Source organism: Pelodiscus sinensis, chromosome 15 (genome assembly GCF_052426305.1).
Source record: "Pelodiscus sinensis isolate ZL-2025 chromosome 15, ASM5242630v1, whole genome shotgun sequence".
Taxonomy (NCBI): Eukaryota; Metazoa; Chordata; order Testudines; family Trionychidae; genus Pelodiscus; species Pelodiscus sinensis.
In genome coordinates this window covers 20172824-20190714 of record NC_143066.1, presented here as the reverse complement: position 1 = coordinate 20190714, position 17891 = coordinate 20172824, and the positions used below count along the sequence as shown (strand labels likewise).

The 17891-nt window shown below is 43.0% G+C and overlaps 1 protein-coding gene across 1 annotated transcript in view; it reads left to right on the top strand.

The window, feature by feature from the left end:
- The first annotated feature begins 7374 nt into the window (after positions 1-7374).
- The window catches only part of MARF1 (meiosis regulator and mRNA stability factor 1), a 59767-nt gene continuing 49250 nt past the window's right edge, over positions 7375-17891 (top strand). The window contains exons 1-4 of the mRNA XM_075899363.2: positions 7375-7493; positions 10124-10328; positions 14523-15194; positions 16974-17148. Of these exons, the coding sequence (XP_075755478.2) occupies positions 10185-10328; positions 14523-15194; positions 16974-17148 (991 nt within the window). The 5' untranslated portion in view covers positions 7375-7493; positions 10124-10184. The remainder of the gene's footprint in view (positions 7494-10123; positions 10329-14522; positions 15195-16973; positions 17149-17891) is intronic.

The window sequence follows — 17891 nt, the reverse complement described above, 5'->3', positions numbered from 1 at the left end:
ATACTCAACTGCAGGTTGGCATACCTATATAAGTTTTGTTTTTTTAAAGGAAATCTGAACACACAGCTACAAGATGGTGTACTAGCTCTGGAAGTTTATAAAATTAGTAATTTTTTCAAAAAACCAAATTGACAGTACTCCTTAATTCTACCCATAACTTACTAAAAATGTTTGGTTTTTTGGATAAGTTAAGAAAACAGACCAGACTCCATTTGACAATGATCTATATCCTGCAAACAGACATGCTTAAATTGAATAAAGTTGAGCATATACATACATGTTTGCAAGATTGGGATCAATGTCCAATATTCTGCTGGTTTTTAATATTAATTAGTTACCATTTGTACAGTATTGTTAAGACTTTAAGAATAACTTGTATGAATATTAAAACATTAAAATTTTAAATTTCATGTTAAATAGGTTGAATTTTGATGAGTTTCACAATAAGCTTTTTATAGCAAGATTTAGATTTCAGAAGCTAAGCTGTTGAAATGATTATCCAGTTCCAAAACAGAAGAATGGGTTCCTAGTCAAAGACTGGGTCTCCTCTCCTAAGCACTTCTTCCATACAAATAATAACAAATAATAATGGTTATTGTAATTGCCTCGTTTGTAAGAAGACTACCAAAATCTGAAACAAAAGACAGGACTATGCAGCACTTTAAAGACTAACAAGATGGTTTTTAGGTGATGAGCTTTTGTGGGTCAGACCTACTTCCTCAGATCAAATTGTGGAAGAAAATTGGCATGACCATATATACCAAAGGGATACAATCAAAAAAGTGAACACATGTACAATAGACAAATCAGATTTTAGAATAGAGGAAGGATGGGGGGAGGGGAGGTGAGTGTCTATGAGATAATGATATTAGAGGTGATAACTGGGGAAGCTATCTTTGTAATGGGTAAGATAATAAGCATCTTTGTTAAGGCCTTAACAATTATCTTACTACTTACTATCCTTTGAGGTAATTGAAGGCTGCACTCAAATCCCCCTTCACTCTTCTCTTCTGCCAACTTAATAGACCCAAATCCCTCAGCCTCTCCTTGTAGGTCATAGAGATGAAGCTGTGTTAGTCTGGTCTTGTTCACTTTTTTTGATTGTATCCATTTGGTATTTATGGTCATGCCAATTTTCTTCCAAAAATTTGATCTGAGGAAGTGGGTCTGGCCCATGAAATCTTATCACCTAATAAACCATCTTGTTAGTCTTTAAAGTGCTGCATAGTCCTGTTTTTTGTTTCAGCCAGCCCAGACTAACACAGCTACATCTCTATTACTATTCTACAAAAATCTGTCTGTTTTTCAATTAACAGAGAAGTGGAAATGATTAAATCTATGACAATGAATTTATTTTTATTTTCTCCAATGAATAAATATTGTTTTGTTGTGCTTGGGTTTACTTGCTGTATATTTTTACATTGACTTTCTCATAAACTTGTGACATAATATCTTCTTAATCCATTTTACCCAGATAAGACTGGACCAACTTCCTGAAAAGTGATCTTAAGTGTCTGGATTTTTTTAATACTTCAAAGGGCCATAGACCAACTGTCTCTGTGAAATGAAAAATAAAAAAGATTGTTTTAAAATATCTAGATTAACTGGCACTTTTCCAAGCTGACGCTCCCGAATGGTAACCTAAATCCAATTTGACCAAACAGAGTTGCATGACTTCAAAGTATATCTGATTTGCCAAAGACATACTTGTAGTGCTGTACACTGGAATCAGCAAAATTTGGAACCATAAGAATCCAGGAGAAAGCTGAGAACCCCTGTCTTTTGGGTGCACAAGCCATTTGAAGGAAAAACAAAGTTTTATAAGCATCAAGACTGATCATTTTGGGGAGATGAGGTAATGATATTACAATAAGGCTTTTTTAAAATTAAATTGCTACAACTGAAAAACAAGTGGCATTTCATTCTTTAAGCGAGGGTGCTAAGATCAATATAAACACTTTTATATTGATATAACAGCACTAGGGATGTGAACGAGTAGTTGAGTAGTCAACTACCCAATAAGCAGGAGGTTATGGGATAGCATTATCAACTACTCAATCACCACCCTTCTGCACTCTTAAAGGGACAGAGAGGAGCCAGCATGCAAAGATGCTGCCTCAATCTCTGGTCCCCCTCTGGGTCTCAGGACAACCCTCCCAGGTGCTGCCACTCTGCATTCTGAAAGGGACAGAGAAGCGGCAGCCGGTCCTGCAGGTGTCTCAGCACAAGCAACACCTCCCCCCCCCCCCCCCCCCCAACCACCATATCCTGTTGCCATTCTGCATTCTTAAAGGGACAGAGCAGCAGCAGCTCCTCCCATGGATCTCTCTCAGCACAAGCCTCTAACCCTTCCCCCTTACCTCTCTGCACTCTTAAAGTGAAGCAAAATGCAGGACAATGTAGCACTTTAAAGACTAACAAGATGGTTTATTAGATGATGAGCTTTCGTGGGCCAGACCCACTTCCTCAGATCAAATAGTGGAAGAAAGTAGTCACAACCATATATACCAAAGGATACAATTAAAAAAAATGAACAAATATGAAAAGGACAAATCACATTGCAGAACAGAAGGGGTATGCGGGGGGGTGGGAAGGGGGAGGAAGGAAGGTAAGTGTCTGTGAATTGCTGATATTAAAGGTAGGGAGAGTGGGATGTTTGTGAGTTAATGGTATTACAGGTGATAATTGGGGAAACTGTCTTGGTAATGGGTGAGAAAGTTCAAAGTCTTGTTAAGTCCTTGTTGGCAAGTGTCGAATTTTAACATGAATGACAGTTCAGAGGATTCCCTTTCAAGTGCAGATGTAAAAGGTCTTTGTAGCAGAATGCAGGTGGCTAAGTCATTTAGAGAGTGTCCTTTCTGGTTAAAGTGGCAAGAAACTGTTTTCTCTTTGTGATCTTGTCTGATATCTGTTTTGTGGGCATTAATCCTTTGGCGAAGTGTCTGAGATGTTTGTCCAATGTACATAGCAGACGGACACTTTCGGCACATGATAGCATAGATTATATTTCTGGATGCACAGGAATATGTGTTCTTGATCTTATAACTCACTTGGTTAGGTCCAATAATGGTATCAGCAGAATGAATATGTGGACAAAGCTGGCAACGGAGACCTGCAAGACGGGCTGCTGCTTCTCTGTCCCTTTAAGAATTCAGAGTGGCAGCGGGGGGGGGGGGGGGGGGGGGAGGGAGGGCTTGTGCTAAGATACCCATGGAATCAGCTGCTGCTTCTCTGTCCCTTTCAGAATGCACAGTGGCTGCGCAGGGGAGGGTTGTCCTGAGACCTGGTGGGGGACCAGAGACAGAGCCAATGTCATTGTGTGCCGGCTCTTCTCTGTCTCTTTAAGAGTGCAGAGCAGCAATGGGAGAATTAGGGGGGCTTGTGCTGAGAACCAGAAGTGAGCCTTTCCTTAATAACTAGTCAAGTAGTTGATGGAAATTCCATTGACTACTTGACTAGCAAATTGCAAATTGACTAGCAAATTGCTACTTAACATCCCTAAACTGCACCTACATTATGATTGCACCATTTATATTTATTTTTTTAAATAGTGATTTAGTTAAAACAGTAACAACTGTGTAGATAAACCTTAATTTTCCCTCTCAGAGAACAAATTGGCATGGAGTAAAGATGGGGGTGGAGGGAATGGAAATGCAGGGTCCTGGTCCTAGAGTCTGGGGAGGGATGCTCTGACCCTTCTTCAAGGAGGCAGATGAGATAAAGTCCTGATGCTCTACTGAAATTGAATAACAAGCTACACATAATTAGCTGTTTTTATATTTAAACTATTATCAATAAGTTTCTGAAATTAATTTCTGTCAAAATGAAAAGAGAGTTGGAATTTTATGACTCAAAACTATTTATGATTCAAACCCAACATTTGCAATGCATTCTTTACAATCATGAAGTCTTAGGCCTTTTTTTTTTTTTTTTTTTTTTAAAGAAAGCTTAAATTCTCCAGGAACTGATGGAGCCACCACAGAAAACATTGGTATGGTGGATATGTAAGAGCCCAGTGGAACACTAGCACTATTTGCTCTTTTCCTGCAATTCAGGAATATGCTCTCACTTCTTGTCTACCAATCCATCATTAAAACATATGTTTCCCCTGAATCTTTCCCAGGTTGATTTCCTCTTCAGCACCATCTTGACTTTCCGGTATTTGTGTTTTATTTCTATATTTGAAGTTTTCTGCATCAGTAAAGCTACACCAACTGCTGGCAACCAATTGTTGAATGAAGGCTACATTCTAGTGTAGATAAGCCCTAGTTTCATTGTAACTGTCCCAAGGCAGAGACTACTGTAGTGTAGTCTGAGTCTTGTAAACTGTCACACACATTTACCACTCCCCAATTACAATTATTGTCTGGTGTCCTTTCCTATTTAAATCACTGTACTATGCTGTTATGAAAAATACAACAGGAATGTGAATGTCCAGAAGCTGCATCCTGGCCTGAGTGACGCGGGAGCCCTAAGGGTGAGGAAGGAAGTAACAGATGGTGTAAAGATCCAGAACTACAAGTTCCCATTTTTTGAGGCTTGTGCCAGGGACTCCCCTGTAAGACAACCACCAGCATAGGGCCTAAGGCAATGAGGGAGAGCTTAGGCTAGTTAGTAGACTGCATATGTGGTCCACCTTCAGCTCAGTGGACCACAAGATTGTTGTAACCAAGAGGCTGTGTCTAAACTACATCCCTTCTCTTGAAAAACAGATGTAAATTAGACACTTTGAAATTGCAAATGAAGCTGGGATTTAAATTTCCCAAGCTTCATTTGCATAATGGCGGCCCTGTTTTTGTTCAAAATGGGGCTTTTCGAAAGAAAAATGGCTGTTTAGACGGGAACTGATCGAAAATAAAAGCCTTTTTTGAAAGATCCTGTATTCCTCAGGATCTTTTGAAAAAGGGTTTTATTTTCAATCGATCCCCATCTAAACACCATTTTTCTTTTGAAAAGCCCCGTTTTGCAAAAAACTGTGGCCGCCATTAAGCAAATGAAGCACAGGAAATTTAAATCCCAGCTTCATTTGCAATTTCAAAGTGTCTAATTTACATCCCTTTTTTGAGAAATAGGATGTAGTTTAGACACAGCCAGACAGTCTCCTGGGATAGGGTAGTTTTGCTAATGGTACTTGCATAGCTAGAAGTTGAGCAGGAATAGTCAACATGGATTCACGAAGGGCAAGTAATGCCTGACCAATCTGATTAGCTTCTATGATGAGGTAACTGGCTCTGTGGATATGGGAAAGTCAGTGGATGTGCTGCCACCAAGGCAGCTGTGAGAAGCCCTTGAGGTCAATTATTTTGAAAAAAACCACAGCTGCTATACCTTCACTTTAGCAAAGCTTTTGATACGGTCTCCCACAATATTCTTGCCAGCAAGCTAAGGGAGTATGGATTGGATAAATGGACTGTAAGATGGATAGAAAGCTGTCTAGAATGTCGGGCCCAATGGGTAGTAATCAACGGCTTCATGTCAGGTTGGCGGTCGGTTTCTAGTGGAGTGCCCTAAGGATCGGTTCTAGGACTGGTTGGCTGTGTGTAGACTGGCATGATTTTGCGGAAATACTTTTAACGGAAAAGTTTTTCCGTTAAAAGTATTTTCGCAAAAAAGCGTCTACATTGGCACAGATGCTTTTGCGCAAAAGCATCCGTGCCCAGTATAGATGCGCTTTTGTGCAAGAAAGCTCCGATGGCAAGTATTCTTGTGCAAGAGGGCTTATCCCTGAGCAGGAGCATCAAAGTATTTGCACAAGAAGCACTGAATTCTTACATTAGAACGTCAGTGCTCTTGCGCAAATTCCAGTGTAGACAGTTCCAAGCAGCCAGTGTAGACAGCTGGCAAAATTTTGCCAGTCTAGACACACCCGTTTTGTTCAACATCTTTATTAACGACCTGGATGAGGGGATGGATTGCAGCCTCAGCATGTTTGCAGATGACACTAAGCTAGGGAGAGAGGTAGATATGCTGGAGGGCAGGGATAGAGTCCAGAGTGATCTAGACAGATTAGAGGATTGGGCCAAAAGAAATCTGATGAGGTTCAACAAGGACAAGTGCAGAGTCTTGTACTTGGGATGGAAGAATCCCAAGCATTGTTACAGCTGGGGACCGACTGGCTAAGTAGCAGTTCTGCAGAAAAGGACCTGGGGATTACAGTGGATGAGAAGCTGGATATGAGTCAACAGTGTGTCTTTGTAGTCAAGAAGGCTAATGGCATATTAGGTTGCATTAGGAAGAGCATTGCCAGCAGATCTAGAGACGTGATTATTCCCCTTTATTCGGCTCTGGTGAGGCCACATCTGGAGTATTGTATCCAGTTCTGGGCCCCCCACTATAGAAAGGATGTGGACGCATTGGAGAGGGTCCAGAAGAGGGCAACCAAAATGTTTAGGGGGATGGAGCACATGACCTATGAGGAGAGACTGAGGGATTTAGGTTTGTTTAGCCTGTAGAAGAGAAGAGTGAGGGGGGATTTGATAGCAGCCTTCAACTTCCTGAAGGGAGGTTCCAAAGAGGATGAAGAAAGGCTATTCACAGTAGTGAGGGATAGCAGAACAAGGAGCAATGGTCTCAAGTTACAGTGGGGGAGGTCTAGGTTGGATATTAGGAAAAACTATTTCCCTAGGAGGGTGGTGAAGTACTGGAATGGGTTACCCAGAGAGGTGGTAGAATCTCCACCGGCTTGACAAAGCCCTGGCTGGGTTGATTTAGTTGGGATTGGTCCTGCCTTGGGCAGGGGACTGGACTTGATGACCTCCTGAGGTCTCTTCCAGCTCTGTGATTCTAAGTTGCAGGGTGTGCTGATTGAACTGTAGCAGCGCTTTGATTGAGGGGATGCAGAGGAAGCCCATGGCTCTCAGTGTTGTGTGCAATCAGCACACACCTCACTTCACCTGCTTTTGCTTTAAGTGCATGTCACTTTTGTAATACTGGTAGGGGGGAAACTACGGGATGAAAATCAGCAGAATCTAGCAACCCTAAGTATGGGCAACAGTAAACAAAATGTCTTACGGACACATAGAACAGCAGTGGGCTGCAAGTTGCTCCCCCCTGGCCTAAGGTGATTGGATAGCAAGTGTGAAAAATAAGGGGAAGGTGTAAGAGTTGCCCATCTAACATAAGCCCCTAGTCAGGAAGTCCCTATAAAATTGGGGCAGGTTCACCCTAGCAGGGCCCCTGTTAGTATGCAGCAGGACTGCTCTAGACTAGAGGGCTCTGTCTATTCTCTTTTTTTGCCGTGGCCAGCGGAGAGGGAGATGAAAGACACAATGCGCTGCGGGGAAGGGCATTAGACGTCTGCTCTTCCCAGCTATAGACTGGGCGGGGAAGGGGCCGTGTTACGGCAGTGGCAGTTTACGACAGTGAGTTCATTTCCGGCATTGGGGGTTGCGCTTGGGGGGCGGAAGCTGCGGCGAGGAGGGGAAGCAAAACAAAGCGGGAGAGGGGCGGGAGGAGCCGGGATGTGACGGGCGGCGGCGGGGAGAGCGGCCCAGGTAACTGAGGGGGAGTCTAGCCGCGGCATTGGGCGGGCGGGCGGGCCGGCGCTGCGGGGGGTCTGGGCGGGGCCCGCTCCGGGGGGTGGGAGAGATCCTGGGGGCGGAGTGAGGCTGGGGGCGCAGGCCTCAAGGGATCGGGCCTGGGGGAAGCCCAGCGGGAGGCGGTGCCCCCGGGACTAGGAGAGGGCTGGGCGTCGACGGCCCCGGGGCTCTGCACGCCCGTGTAGGAGCAAGGGGGGTGCGGGGCCCAGGGCCGGGGGAAGGCGGCTCCGACCCTTCCTTGGGCGGGTTGTGGTCCTGGTGCTGCCATGGCGGGGAGCAGGTCCACGGAGTGTCTCGGGGTCTCTGTGCTCGCCTCCTGAGTCTCCAAAGTCCCGCTGCTCACCTCCCCCCCCCGTTCCAGGCGGTCCCCGCGCTGGTTTGAAAGTGCGTTTTCGTCCTTTGTCGCCTGGCCACATGCCCATGCGGTGCTCAGTGGCCCTTTCCTAAACCCTCGGCGGTTTTTCTGAGTTGCTCTTCAAGAAGTTAAGAGCGAGCCAGGTTTAGATGTTCGCTTCCCGTTTATCGTTTGAAATTGTAGCGTTTAGGGCATGAACCCTAAAGAGAAAGTGCCTGGAGAATCGCTGTTAAATAAAGTGGAACAGGGGAAGGGGAAAGGAAAAGGAAACAGAATAAAAATGAAAAGAAATTAAACTTTAATATCCTTATTTTAATGTTATGAAAAGAGATAAAGGCATTTATTTCATAACTTTTTAAAGACAAATGTCCTTTTAAAAGTAACTTGACTCTTGAGTTTCAAGATTTTAACGAACTTGATCTAATTTTGAACAGGACACATCAGACTATAAATTCATATAGTTGATCATTAATTCTGAGTAACTTTAACCTCGAGTAAATGCCAGTTCTCCCATTCAAGGCTAAGCTTTCATAAATGTAACTGAAGGGCAGAGGCAGCTTGGTCTCTGAATGGTGTGGAAATGAGGTGTCCTGGTGTGGAAATGAGGAAGTCTGCATTTCTAATCATTAGCTCTTCTAGTAATTGGTTGTGAGGACTTGGATAAATTGTTTAGTTTCTCTGTGACTCTTGTGAAATAAAAGAGCTTTCATTAGGTAAAGATCTGTATAAATCCTGAGAAAGTTGTATGTACAATGCAGCTGCATTGTAAATAATGAAAAATGGTGATAAATACATATTCATGGCTTTGTATTCATTCAATTTTTTTCTTAGATTGCACTCACTTTGCACTCCCATGTTGGACTTTTTGTCTTGAAACTTTAGCTCCTGGATTATGGTTTAGGCGGACAGCAATTAGGGCAGGACTGGAATCTTGTAGGTCTTAAAGGACTCACTGCCGTAATAGTTGGAGTGGGTAAAGTGTACTTTGCTGCTGGCAGAATTGGTTAGGCAAAACAAACAAAACCCCCAGACTGTGGTAAAATGCAGTAAAACAATGTTTCTTAGTTTGCCACAAATCTAATTCAGCAGCATAAAACAAGATTTTCTTAAAAAAACAACAGCAACAATGGTTTATAACCGGAATTAAAATATTTGTATGTGATCTTTTAAAGCAAGATTTGTTTTATTTTTGTAGTGGTAAAAAATTGTTTCTGAATAATCTATGCATAGATTTTAGAAATGTGCATCAATCTGTCTGTAAGTCTGTTTAAAAACTCCTAGATGGTAAGAGCTAGGACCACCACATTTGGTATGCAGCTTCCTCTTATCCTACCTTAAAGCAAGGTCAGGGTTTGGTTGCACTGGGAAAATAGGACATGTTGGAATGGGATTGTTTTCCATAACACAGAAAGGGAAGGGTTTGCTAGAAGGGACAGTTATAGTGACCACAGGGGGCAGCCACATCACTTCCCCTCCCCGATTCCCATAGGGGGAGCCCAAGCCACTGCCTCGTGTCTCTGCCTCAGTGCCAGGCAAGGGGAGGGGATGATCAGGCAGCACAGCCCCCATCTCCGCGGATGCCACGGGCAGCTGTTGCCACTGGCCCCAGGTGGCCCTCACCACCATAGGTGGTCCGGGTGAGCCTACACAGATCTCTTTGCCCTGAGTCCCCCTATAATTCCCAACCCCCTGTCCACACTCCTGCATCCCCCCTCCAAAAAAAAGGTAAGCACCCAAGCAACACCAAGTACGTGTGTGTGTGATTCAGAAACCATTTTTATTACAATGTAATCAAAAACCAACCCTTTTTTCTTTTTGTTAAGTAGGGAGTTGGAAGAATCTCTCTCTTGTGGGATTTGTGGGATATAAGTTGTTTTGTGGGTGGGAGCCAGATAAAAATGCAGATAGTAATGTAGGAGCAAGTAGAAGATGGTATTGTGGGACAGGAGCAAGACTCAAATAATAGACCCACATAGGGCTGTTGCAGCATTATTTGTTCAGATTGCTGCTAGATATCCATTGCTGAAATGGTTGTGTGTATTTATAGAAACCACCATGAATATAAGCAACATTTCCATTCACTTACCAGTGCTTTGGGTTCCCAAGTCACTTTATTACATTGAATGCAGATGAGGATCATTGACTTCAACTTTGCAGTTCACAGTCCAGACAAAAGCATGGCTTTATTGTTTTAAAATATTAATATTTAAAATATGAACATCTTTAACAGGTGGGAAGAATGAAAGAAAGGTGGGACGAAAGAATGTTGAACTGTTCTGTATGGCTGTACGATGGAAGGAAACAGAACAGAGAATCTCTGCAGTAGATCATTTGGATGGCTTCAACAACCAGATAATGATGCTAAGCCATGGCTCTGGAAATTCTCTAATTGCTTTTCTGCTGCTGAACAGACTTTGCCTTTCAGTGCAAAACCGGTAATTTTTTGGTATACTAAGAACATAACTGTTACACTGGAACAGATGAGTGCACAAAATTGTACAGTATTATGCAGAGTTTGTGAGGTTAATTAACTATTCAGTTAATCGATATATAACATCTCTAGAAGTAAATGAGTCCCACAATATGTTGCATGCAAGTATACTACCTTTTATTTGTAGTACTTTTTTTTGTCTTTTTTTAAAAATCTAGCTCTTGTATTATTGGAAACAGTAAGTAGGAATATTCAGCTGATCACCTTGGAGTCAATGGCTGCTGATTTTGATTATCTCTTGTGGAGCTCCTCATGTTATCCAGTCTTGGCTAATCTGAACATGTGATAACAATGAGTAGTCCTGTGGCACCTTAAAAGCTAACCAAAAAAATAAATACTTAAATAAGTACTATATATTATCAGGAGCTTTCTGTGGGCAAAACCCACTTCTTCATGTCTGTCTGTCTGTCTATCCTGTATTATGCAGCTTGTGTAGTGGCTTGGGATATAGAACTACTGTTCATCCCCACCACTTCCATAATGTTGTCAAGTGTACCAAACATCAGTCTTATAAATACTACCACAGTCAACATTTTTCTGTTGAAAATTGCTGCCTTGTCTTGTTTGCGTTCATACTTTGTCTTCTATCTGTTTTTGTCCTTTTAAGGTATTCATCTTTCACCTCATGGCTACCTGTCTTCTTTAATAGCCTTTTCAGAGGGATTTGATCCGAAGCCTAAGTAAATTATATATGTTTCTGTTATCTATATCAATTCTTTGTTACCTCTACATTCCAGTGAGCTAGAATTTACTATTACAGAAGTGACTGAATAGCTTTATAACACTACTTGTATGCTTGCTTTGCAATTTCAGACTATCTGTAATAACTGTCTTAATTTTTTTCTCCGCCTCCAACATAGTAGCTGCCTCACCCACTGTGTTTTTGATCTATAATCTTGATATTTCCCCCCCCAGAATCTTCCAAAATGTTCATCCCATTTGTTTTGTGTATACAAATCATATATAATTTGTCTAGATTGCAGCAAGTGCCACCAATATACCAGGTGGTTTGACGACCCTGCTGTGAGGGTCAAATCAGGGTCAATTGTTAGAACCTGGGTTGCTTACAGCCCAAAATTGGGGGCCCTCCTCTCTAAGGCACCAAACCAGTCACAAAGTACACTTCAAATACCAATCTAACCAGCATGAAGTTACACAAGCAGACATCTTAGACTCTCCAGCGTTACCTATATCACAACCAGCACTGCTCCTCCCACAGGTGAGAGGTTATGAAAACCAATCTCATCAAATCCGAACAGGTTCTCCTGGTCCCAAAGGACCAGCCATGGTCCCAGGTCAATTTATCCTTCAGATCTTACCCAAAAGAGCATGCTGTGCCAATCTTTTAGAACAGGGGTCAGCAACCTATGGGACACGTGCCATAAGTGGCATGCAAGCTGATTTTCAGTGGCATACAGGGCAGGAGCTCAGCTCTGCTCCTCGCCTGCACAGCAGGGAGCCTATGCTGTTGCTTGAGCCTCGTGGCCGGCATAGCTGCAGCACCAGTTCCAGGGGGGGCAGGCAGAGAGGCTGCAAATTGGGCTGTGCGCTAGCAGCCGGTGCTCTTCCCCTTCTCCACCCATCCAACTCTCTTGCAACAGTGAGCCAGTGGAAGCTGATGGTTGTGGGGACTCAACTGGATAAACTCCTGCAGGGGTCAGGGCTTGGGCCACGTGGACTGCTCCTCTGGCAGCAGGACCGGGGTGGGCACTGCTCCTGGGTGGCTGTGGTTGCGGCTTGGGCCACATGGCTGCTCCTCCAGTAGCGGAGCCATGGTAGTGGAGCAGAGGCAGTCTGGCAATCCAGCTGGGGCGCGGGCAGCCCGTGTGGGCTGGCTTTGCAGTGTGTTTGTGCTGTGGCAGCCTGATGGGGCCTGAGTGCCTGCCCAGGAGTGGGGACAGAGCTGCGGCAGTCCCACGGTGGAAGCCATTTGGGGCTGTGCCAGCAGAGCCAGGGCTGCAGCAATCCATCTGAGGCTGCCATGCTGACTGGAGCAGCAGTTATGGCAACAGGGCCAGGGCAGCTGTGTCGCCGAACCAGCTGTGGAGCTGAAAGAACCAGCAGCGGGGAGGGGCTGCAGGCTCAGGGGACCATAGTTCCTTCTAACCTGCATGGGTCTGTGACTGTGCAGCTGTTTTCTAAGCTCTGCACAGATGTTGAAATCTCCCGTGCAGTCAGGGAGCTCAGCTGATCAGCGGGGGGATGGGGCATTGTCTTGCTGAATGAGCAGTAAGTCTAAAATACATTTAAAAAAAAAGTGGATTTCTGGCGAAACAACTTTAAGTGGGGAGTTTTTTTCCTGTGGCTGACTTCCATTTGCGCAAATTTGTTGTTTGGGTATTTTTTGTTTTGTTTGGGTTTTGTTTGGCTTTTGCTTTGGTTTTTGTTAAGCAACTTAAGAGCAGGGAATGGGAGGACTTACAACACATCAGTTCCTACAAGCGCCAAGGACTTCAGAGCAGAATGGATGTATACTGGAGCCGCTTACACAGGGGATATCCTGTAATAAAAAGCAAAATAAGGAGAGAATAAGTGGCTAGACAGTGGGAGGAGGAGTGAAGGATTGGGTGAGTGGGTAATTGTGAGGGAAGTTGGGAGAATCCCGTGTGTATGGGAGAGAGAGGCAGAAACTCAGCACTTTCAAGCTTCCTGGAAAGGGGCTGACTGCATGGGGTAAGTGTGGGAAAGGGGTTGGGTGGTGTTGGCATGGGGGTGAGATGGAGGCAGAGAAGTAATTTGTGCTGTGTGGTGGGGGAGGTGTGGGTAATTTGTTTTTGCTATAGTCGGGAGTTAGAACAGGGCAGACTGCTGATGCCTGCTACTTTGAGAAGCAGGATTTTATTCCAGCCTCCACCTGGGCTTGGGGGAGCAGATTGCTCAAGGGTAGGTGGGGAAAGACTATAATTGACCTTAAAAAAAAAAAAAAAATCAACGGCACGCAAACCTGTACGTAGAAGTGAATACGTTAAATCTCGGTAAGCCAATTCTGAAAGGTTGCTGACCCCTGCTTTAGAATGTAAAATCTAAAGTTTTATTAATAAAATGAAAGAAAAGATTGAGAGTAGGATTGTTAAAGAAGGTACATTTACATACATCAGTCACCAAATCCTTGATACAGGCTCTTGGCAGAGATGTAATGACCTACTAGCTTAAAAGTTTCTGGAGTACATCCTATTGTAGGATGGATCAATACTCCTGCCCAGCTCTCTCTCCTTAGCAAAGGTGCTTCTGGTGCGCAGAGCAAGAGTGGAGATAAAGATGGAGGAAGCCCCAGGATTCTCTATAATCTTGCCCATGCGGAGGGAAATCCATTGTTCTCCTGAGCAATGGTACCTCCCAAAATGAAGCTGATCACATGATCATTTAACCTGTCCATGTCCTTTTAGGCAAGCAGCCATGATGTACCTGCTGGTGTGCAGGTTTTTGCATCAGAATTCCTCAGGTGTTGATAGGCAACACTTAAGAGCCATTGTCCATGCAGAATGCCCATTCACCGAGTAATCACCTCCCACAATGGGTGGTTCACACCTGCTGCTGTCTCCCAGACAGAAAACATTTAAAATACAAGTACAGAGCCCATATTCATAACTTTACATTCAAAAATCATACATACATATGAGTAGCACAAAGAGTATCAGCATAGTTTAAACTTTCATTAGATGCCTCACATAGCCCACTTTGCAGAAAAGTTTGGGCAAACACAACAGTGGGTGCAACAATGATCTGCATTTTCCTATGAAAATCCAATAATGTGACTCTATGTTCCAGTCAGCTAGAAGTTATTATTACAGAAGTGGATGAATAGCTTTATAACACTACTTGCCTGCTTACTTTGCTATTTCAGAATATCTGTCATATTTGTCTTAACTCTTTTTTCCATCTCCAACATAGTAGCTGCCTTGAGCCACTGTTTTTTGATCTATAGTATTGGTATATAGTATTCATCCCATTTGTTTTGTGTATACAACACAGATATAAATGGTGTAGATTTCAGTACATGTGGCCAATTTAATGATCGTTCTCTTAATTGTTACAATTTCCTGGCTTCTGTATTGTCGGAATTGTAACTTTATTATAAACTACTGGCTCATCTAAGAGATTTGCCCATAAATGTAACACTGTGGCTTATTTTTTCCAGAAAGATTACATGGAGAACAAGAAAGCTGTTGTGGAATTGAAGGATGCTTCATCTCCTCTTCACACTGGCTCTAAACTATTTCCAGCAGTACCACTTCCTGATGTTCGTTCTCTTCAACAACAGCAAATACAGCTTTCACCTAGCCCCAAAGTAAGCTACTGTGCTCATGGATCGGACTCCTCTTGTACTTCTCAGCTGCATTTTGGTGGTGGTGGTGGTGGTGGTTTGATTCATTCTGGCACAGTATTAGACTCTCAAAGCACTGGGACAATTACTTGTCAAATTGGGTCAGGGTTTGCTTATCCATCTGCATCTTCGCTCAAGAATGCTCCAGCTAGAAACAATTTGGCAGGCATTGCAAGCGATTTCCCCAGCATGTGTATGGAAAATAATGTATCTTCCTGTCAACATCTGCCATGCTGTGGTAAATTTCATTTCCAGTCCTGTCATGGTAGTGCACACAAACTGCATCAATTTCCAGCCCTTCAGAGCTGCACATCTTCTGGCTATTTTCCCTGTTCCGAATTTACAAGTGGGGCTACAGGGCACTTGGAGGAGCGTGTTACACAATCGGAGCTAACATCACGTGTATGCACCAACTCTTTGCACCTAAATGTGGCACCTTCGGTCTGTTTAAAGGGCTCTCACTACTGTAAAGAATGTTTAACCAAGGTTTGTACATTTCATGTTTCTTCTTAAAGTACTATATGTTGTAAATGGTTAAATAATGAATGTTAACTGGGAAACAAATAGGTAGGATGGTATGTATAGCGCTTGAATTACATAGTTTAGGGGCCTGGCTATCAGAAGCCTGCTGTTTATCTGCAGGTAGGAGATTTGTGGAGACAGCATTCAAATTTATGGGAAGATAAAAGCAGTTTATCACACTATTTGAGTGTATCCCAGATTCTTTATTAATTGAACAGAGTCTTCACTAGTTCTGGAAGGAGTTGTTCACCTATTCTGACAGTTCCAGGTAAAACACTCCATTATATGGATTATATGGCACATACTCTGTATGTAGCATAGCAACTGTTCAGGATGTAGGGATGTCAACGTGTAGTTGACTGTATGTATGATTAGCCGCTAAGTCTAGGTTTATCAGTTAATCTTGTTGACTACACACATTTCCCTCATCACCCTGCTGCCTCTGTAGATAAGGAGAACCAGTTTAAAAGCCGGTTTTTCCCCCTACACCATCTCTGCCCCCCTCCCTCCACGTGTCTGCTTCTATCAGAGGGAGGGGCAGGGGACAGGGGAGGCTGCTGCAAAGCAGCCTCTTACCACAGAGTGTCCGAGCTCCCTCCATCTGCAGCAGATCAGTGTCTGTCCATGAGGAGCTTGGACCCTGGCGAATAGGGGCTGTTGCCGGACTAGCCTCTGTCTGCAGCCAGCCCGGGCTGTCATGGACTGAGACTGCTTTGCAGCCTTCCACCCCCACACCCCTGTCAATGGGGAGCACCGACCTCTGCGGACAGGGCTTTTGCCAATCCTACATCAGAGGTAGCAGCGCGAGGTGGTGGTGGGGCTCCCCAGGAGCAGGGCCGGAGCGTACAGGCTGTCAGCCCTGTCCCTGGGGACTGTTGAAAAGTCATGTAACTGCTAAGATTTCATACAGTTACATGACTATTCAGTTAGGGACGTTAGAGGTCAGATATCAGGATACAGCCATGTCGTGAATTGGGGGAAAAAATCTGAGATGGAGAAGCTTTTCTGAGCATTGAGATCAGCCTTTCTAATCTATAATTTTTATGCTCCAATATCAATTTAGCACATTTACTTGAAGGTTAAATTGAAATTTAGTTTGAATTTTGACAAAAGAGCAGAAGTGAAGCGTAGTTCAGTGTATTCCACAACTGGTAATGTCAGGCATCAAATGGGATTTCAATTTGGTCAGTTTTTAATGTAAAACTACATAGAAAATCACTTAACAGAACTAAACAGTAAGGCCCAAGATTTTTAAAAGTGATGAGTAATTGTGGGTGCCTAAGTGTTTATGCTCAATGTGAGATTCCTTAAAGTGTGTGTGTGGGGGGGGAAGCGATCCTCAAACTAAATTTACATTGGGGCAATGCCAATCCTCAAATCCGGTGATTGGTTAACCAGAAAGCATCACCCTTGCATTTGTTTTCTTTGCCAGAGGGCAGGTGCCTCCCTTAAGATGCTGAGAAGGGCACCTACTCAGCTCTACTTTTTGAAAGTTAGATCTGAATATGTAGTTAGATCTGAATATATAAAGGAAGAAAATCTGTACAATGAATGTACTTCATTCAGTGAGCTAATATTACTGTGGATTAGTTTTCAAATTAAGATCTACTCTCTCAGTCCATTGGAAGGTTGTTTTGTCATTGGCATGAAGAATAAAAATTAATATATCATGTTTTAGATTAAATTAATGCATAATCTTGTATATTGAACTAATTGGTGTTTTGGAAAAAATTGCTCCAACAGCCAACCAGAAATAGCTTAATTGAAGCTGCTAAAATCTGGCCAAATATTCCTCCTCCCAGTACTCAGACTGCACCCATATCTATCCCAATATGTAATGGCTGTGGAACCAAAGGAACAGGAAAAGACGCAAGTTTATTACTGGCAAGTAGCCTTGGCAAATCACCACAGAAATATGGTAAGCCACATTTAGTTGATGCTTGAACTTAATGGATGCTCTTAAAATACTTTTGGAAGTTAAAGATTGTCCTCTTAAAAACTGCACGTGTCTGAAGATATTTCTTACAAAAGACTAAATTAAAAATATTTTTGTTCATTTGGCAGCTTTATATTTACTGCATCTAACACATAGGTATTTTCCATATTGTTTGTGTGGATCTTTTGCATAGCAGTTTAAGGAATGAAAACGTTTAAAAATAAAAGAACTTAATTATGAAACATTGGACATTCTTTAGATTAGGTGTTGTACAAGAACTACACCTAACTACAATATTGCTTTAAGACTAGAAGTATTGATATATTTTTGTAAAAATTGAGTATTTACCCTTCTGGTATAGTTACTATTTTGTTGTACTGCACATTTTTAATGCTATGGCCAATTTTATAAAATGATTAATGATACACACACATTCTCCAGTTCAATTTCACAGTTTAATTTGAGGAGGTATGACTTGTCTTCTGGTAATGCCCTTGTTTTTCCTTATCCACTTGTGAGATTGAGGCCTGGCTTACACTGAAAACTAATGTTGACATAGCTTCATTGGTCAGAAGTATGGGGGGGGAGAGGAATCCCTGACTGCTGTGACTAAACAGGCCAAACCCCCATTATAAATTCTGTTATGTCAACAGAAGAGTAGTTCTGTCAGCATCGTTTTTGTTGTTTTTGTGGTTCAGAAAACTGGTGTTCTTACATGGACAGAA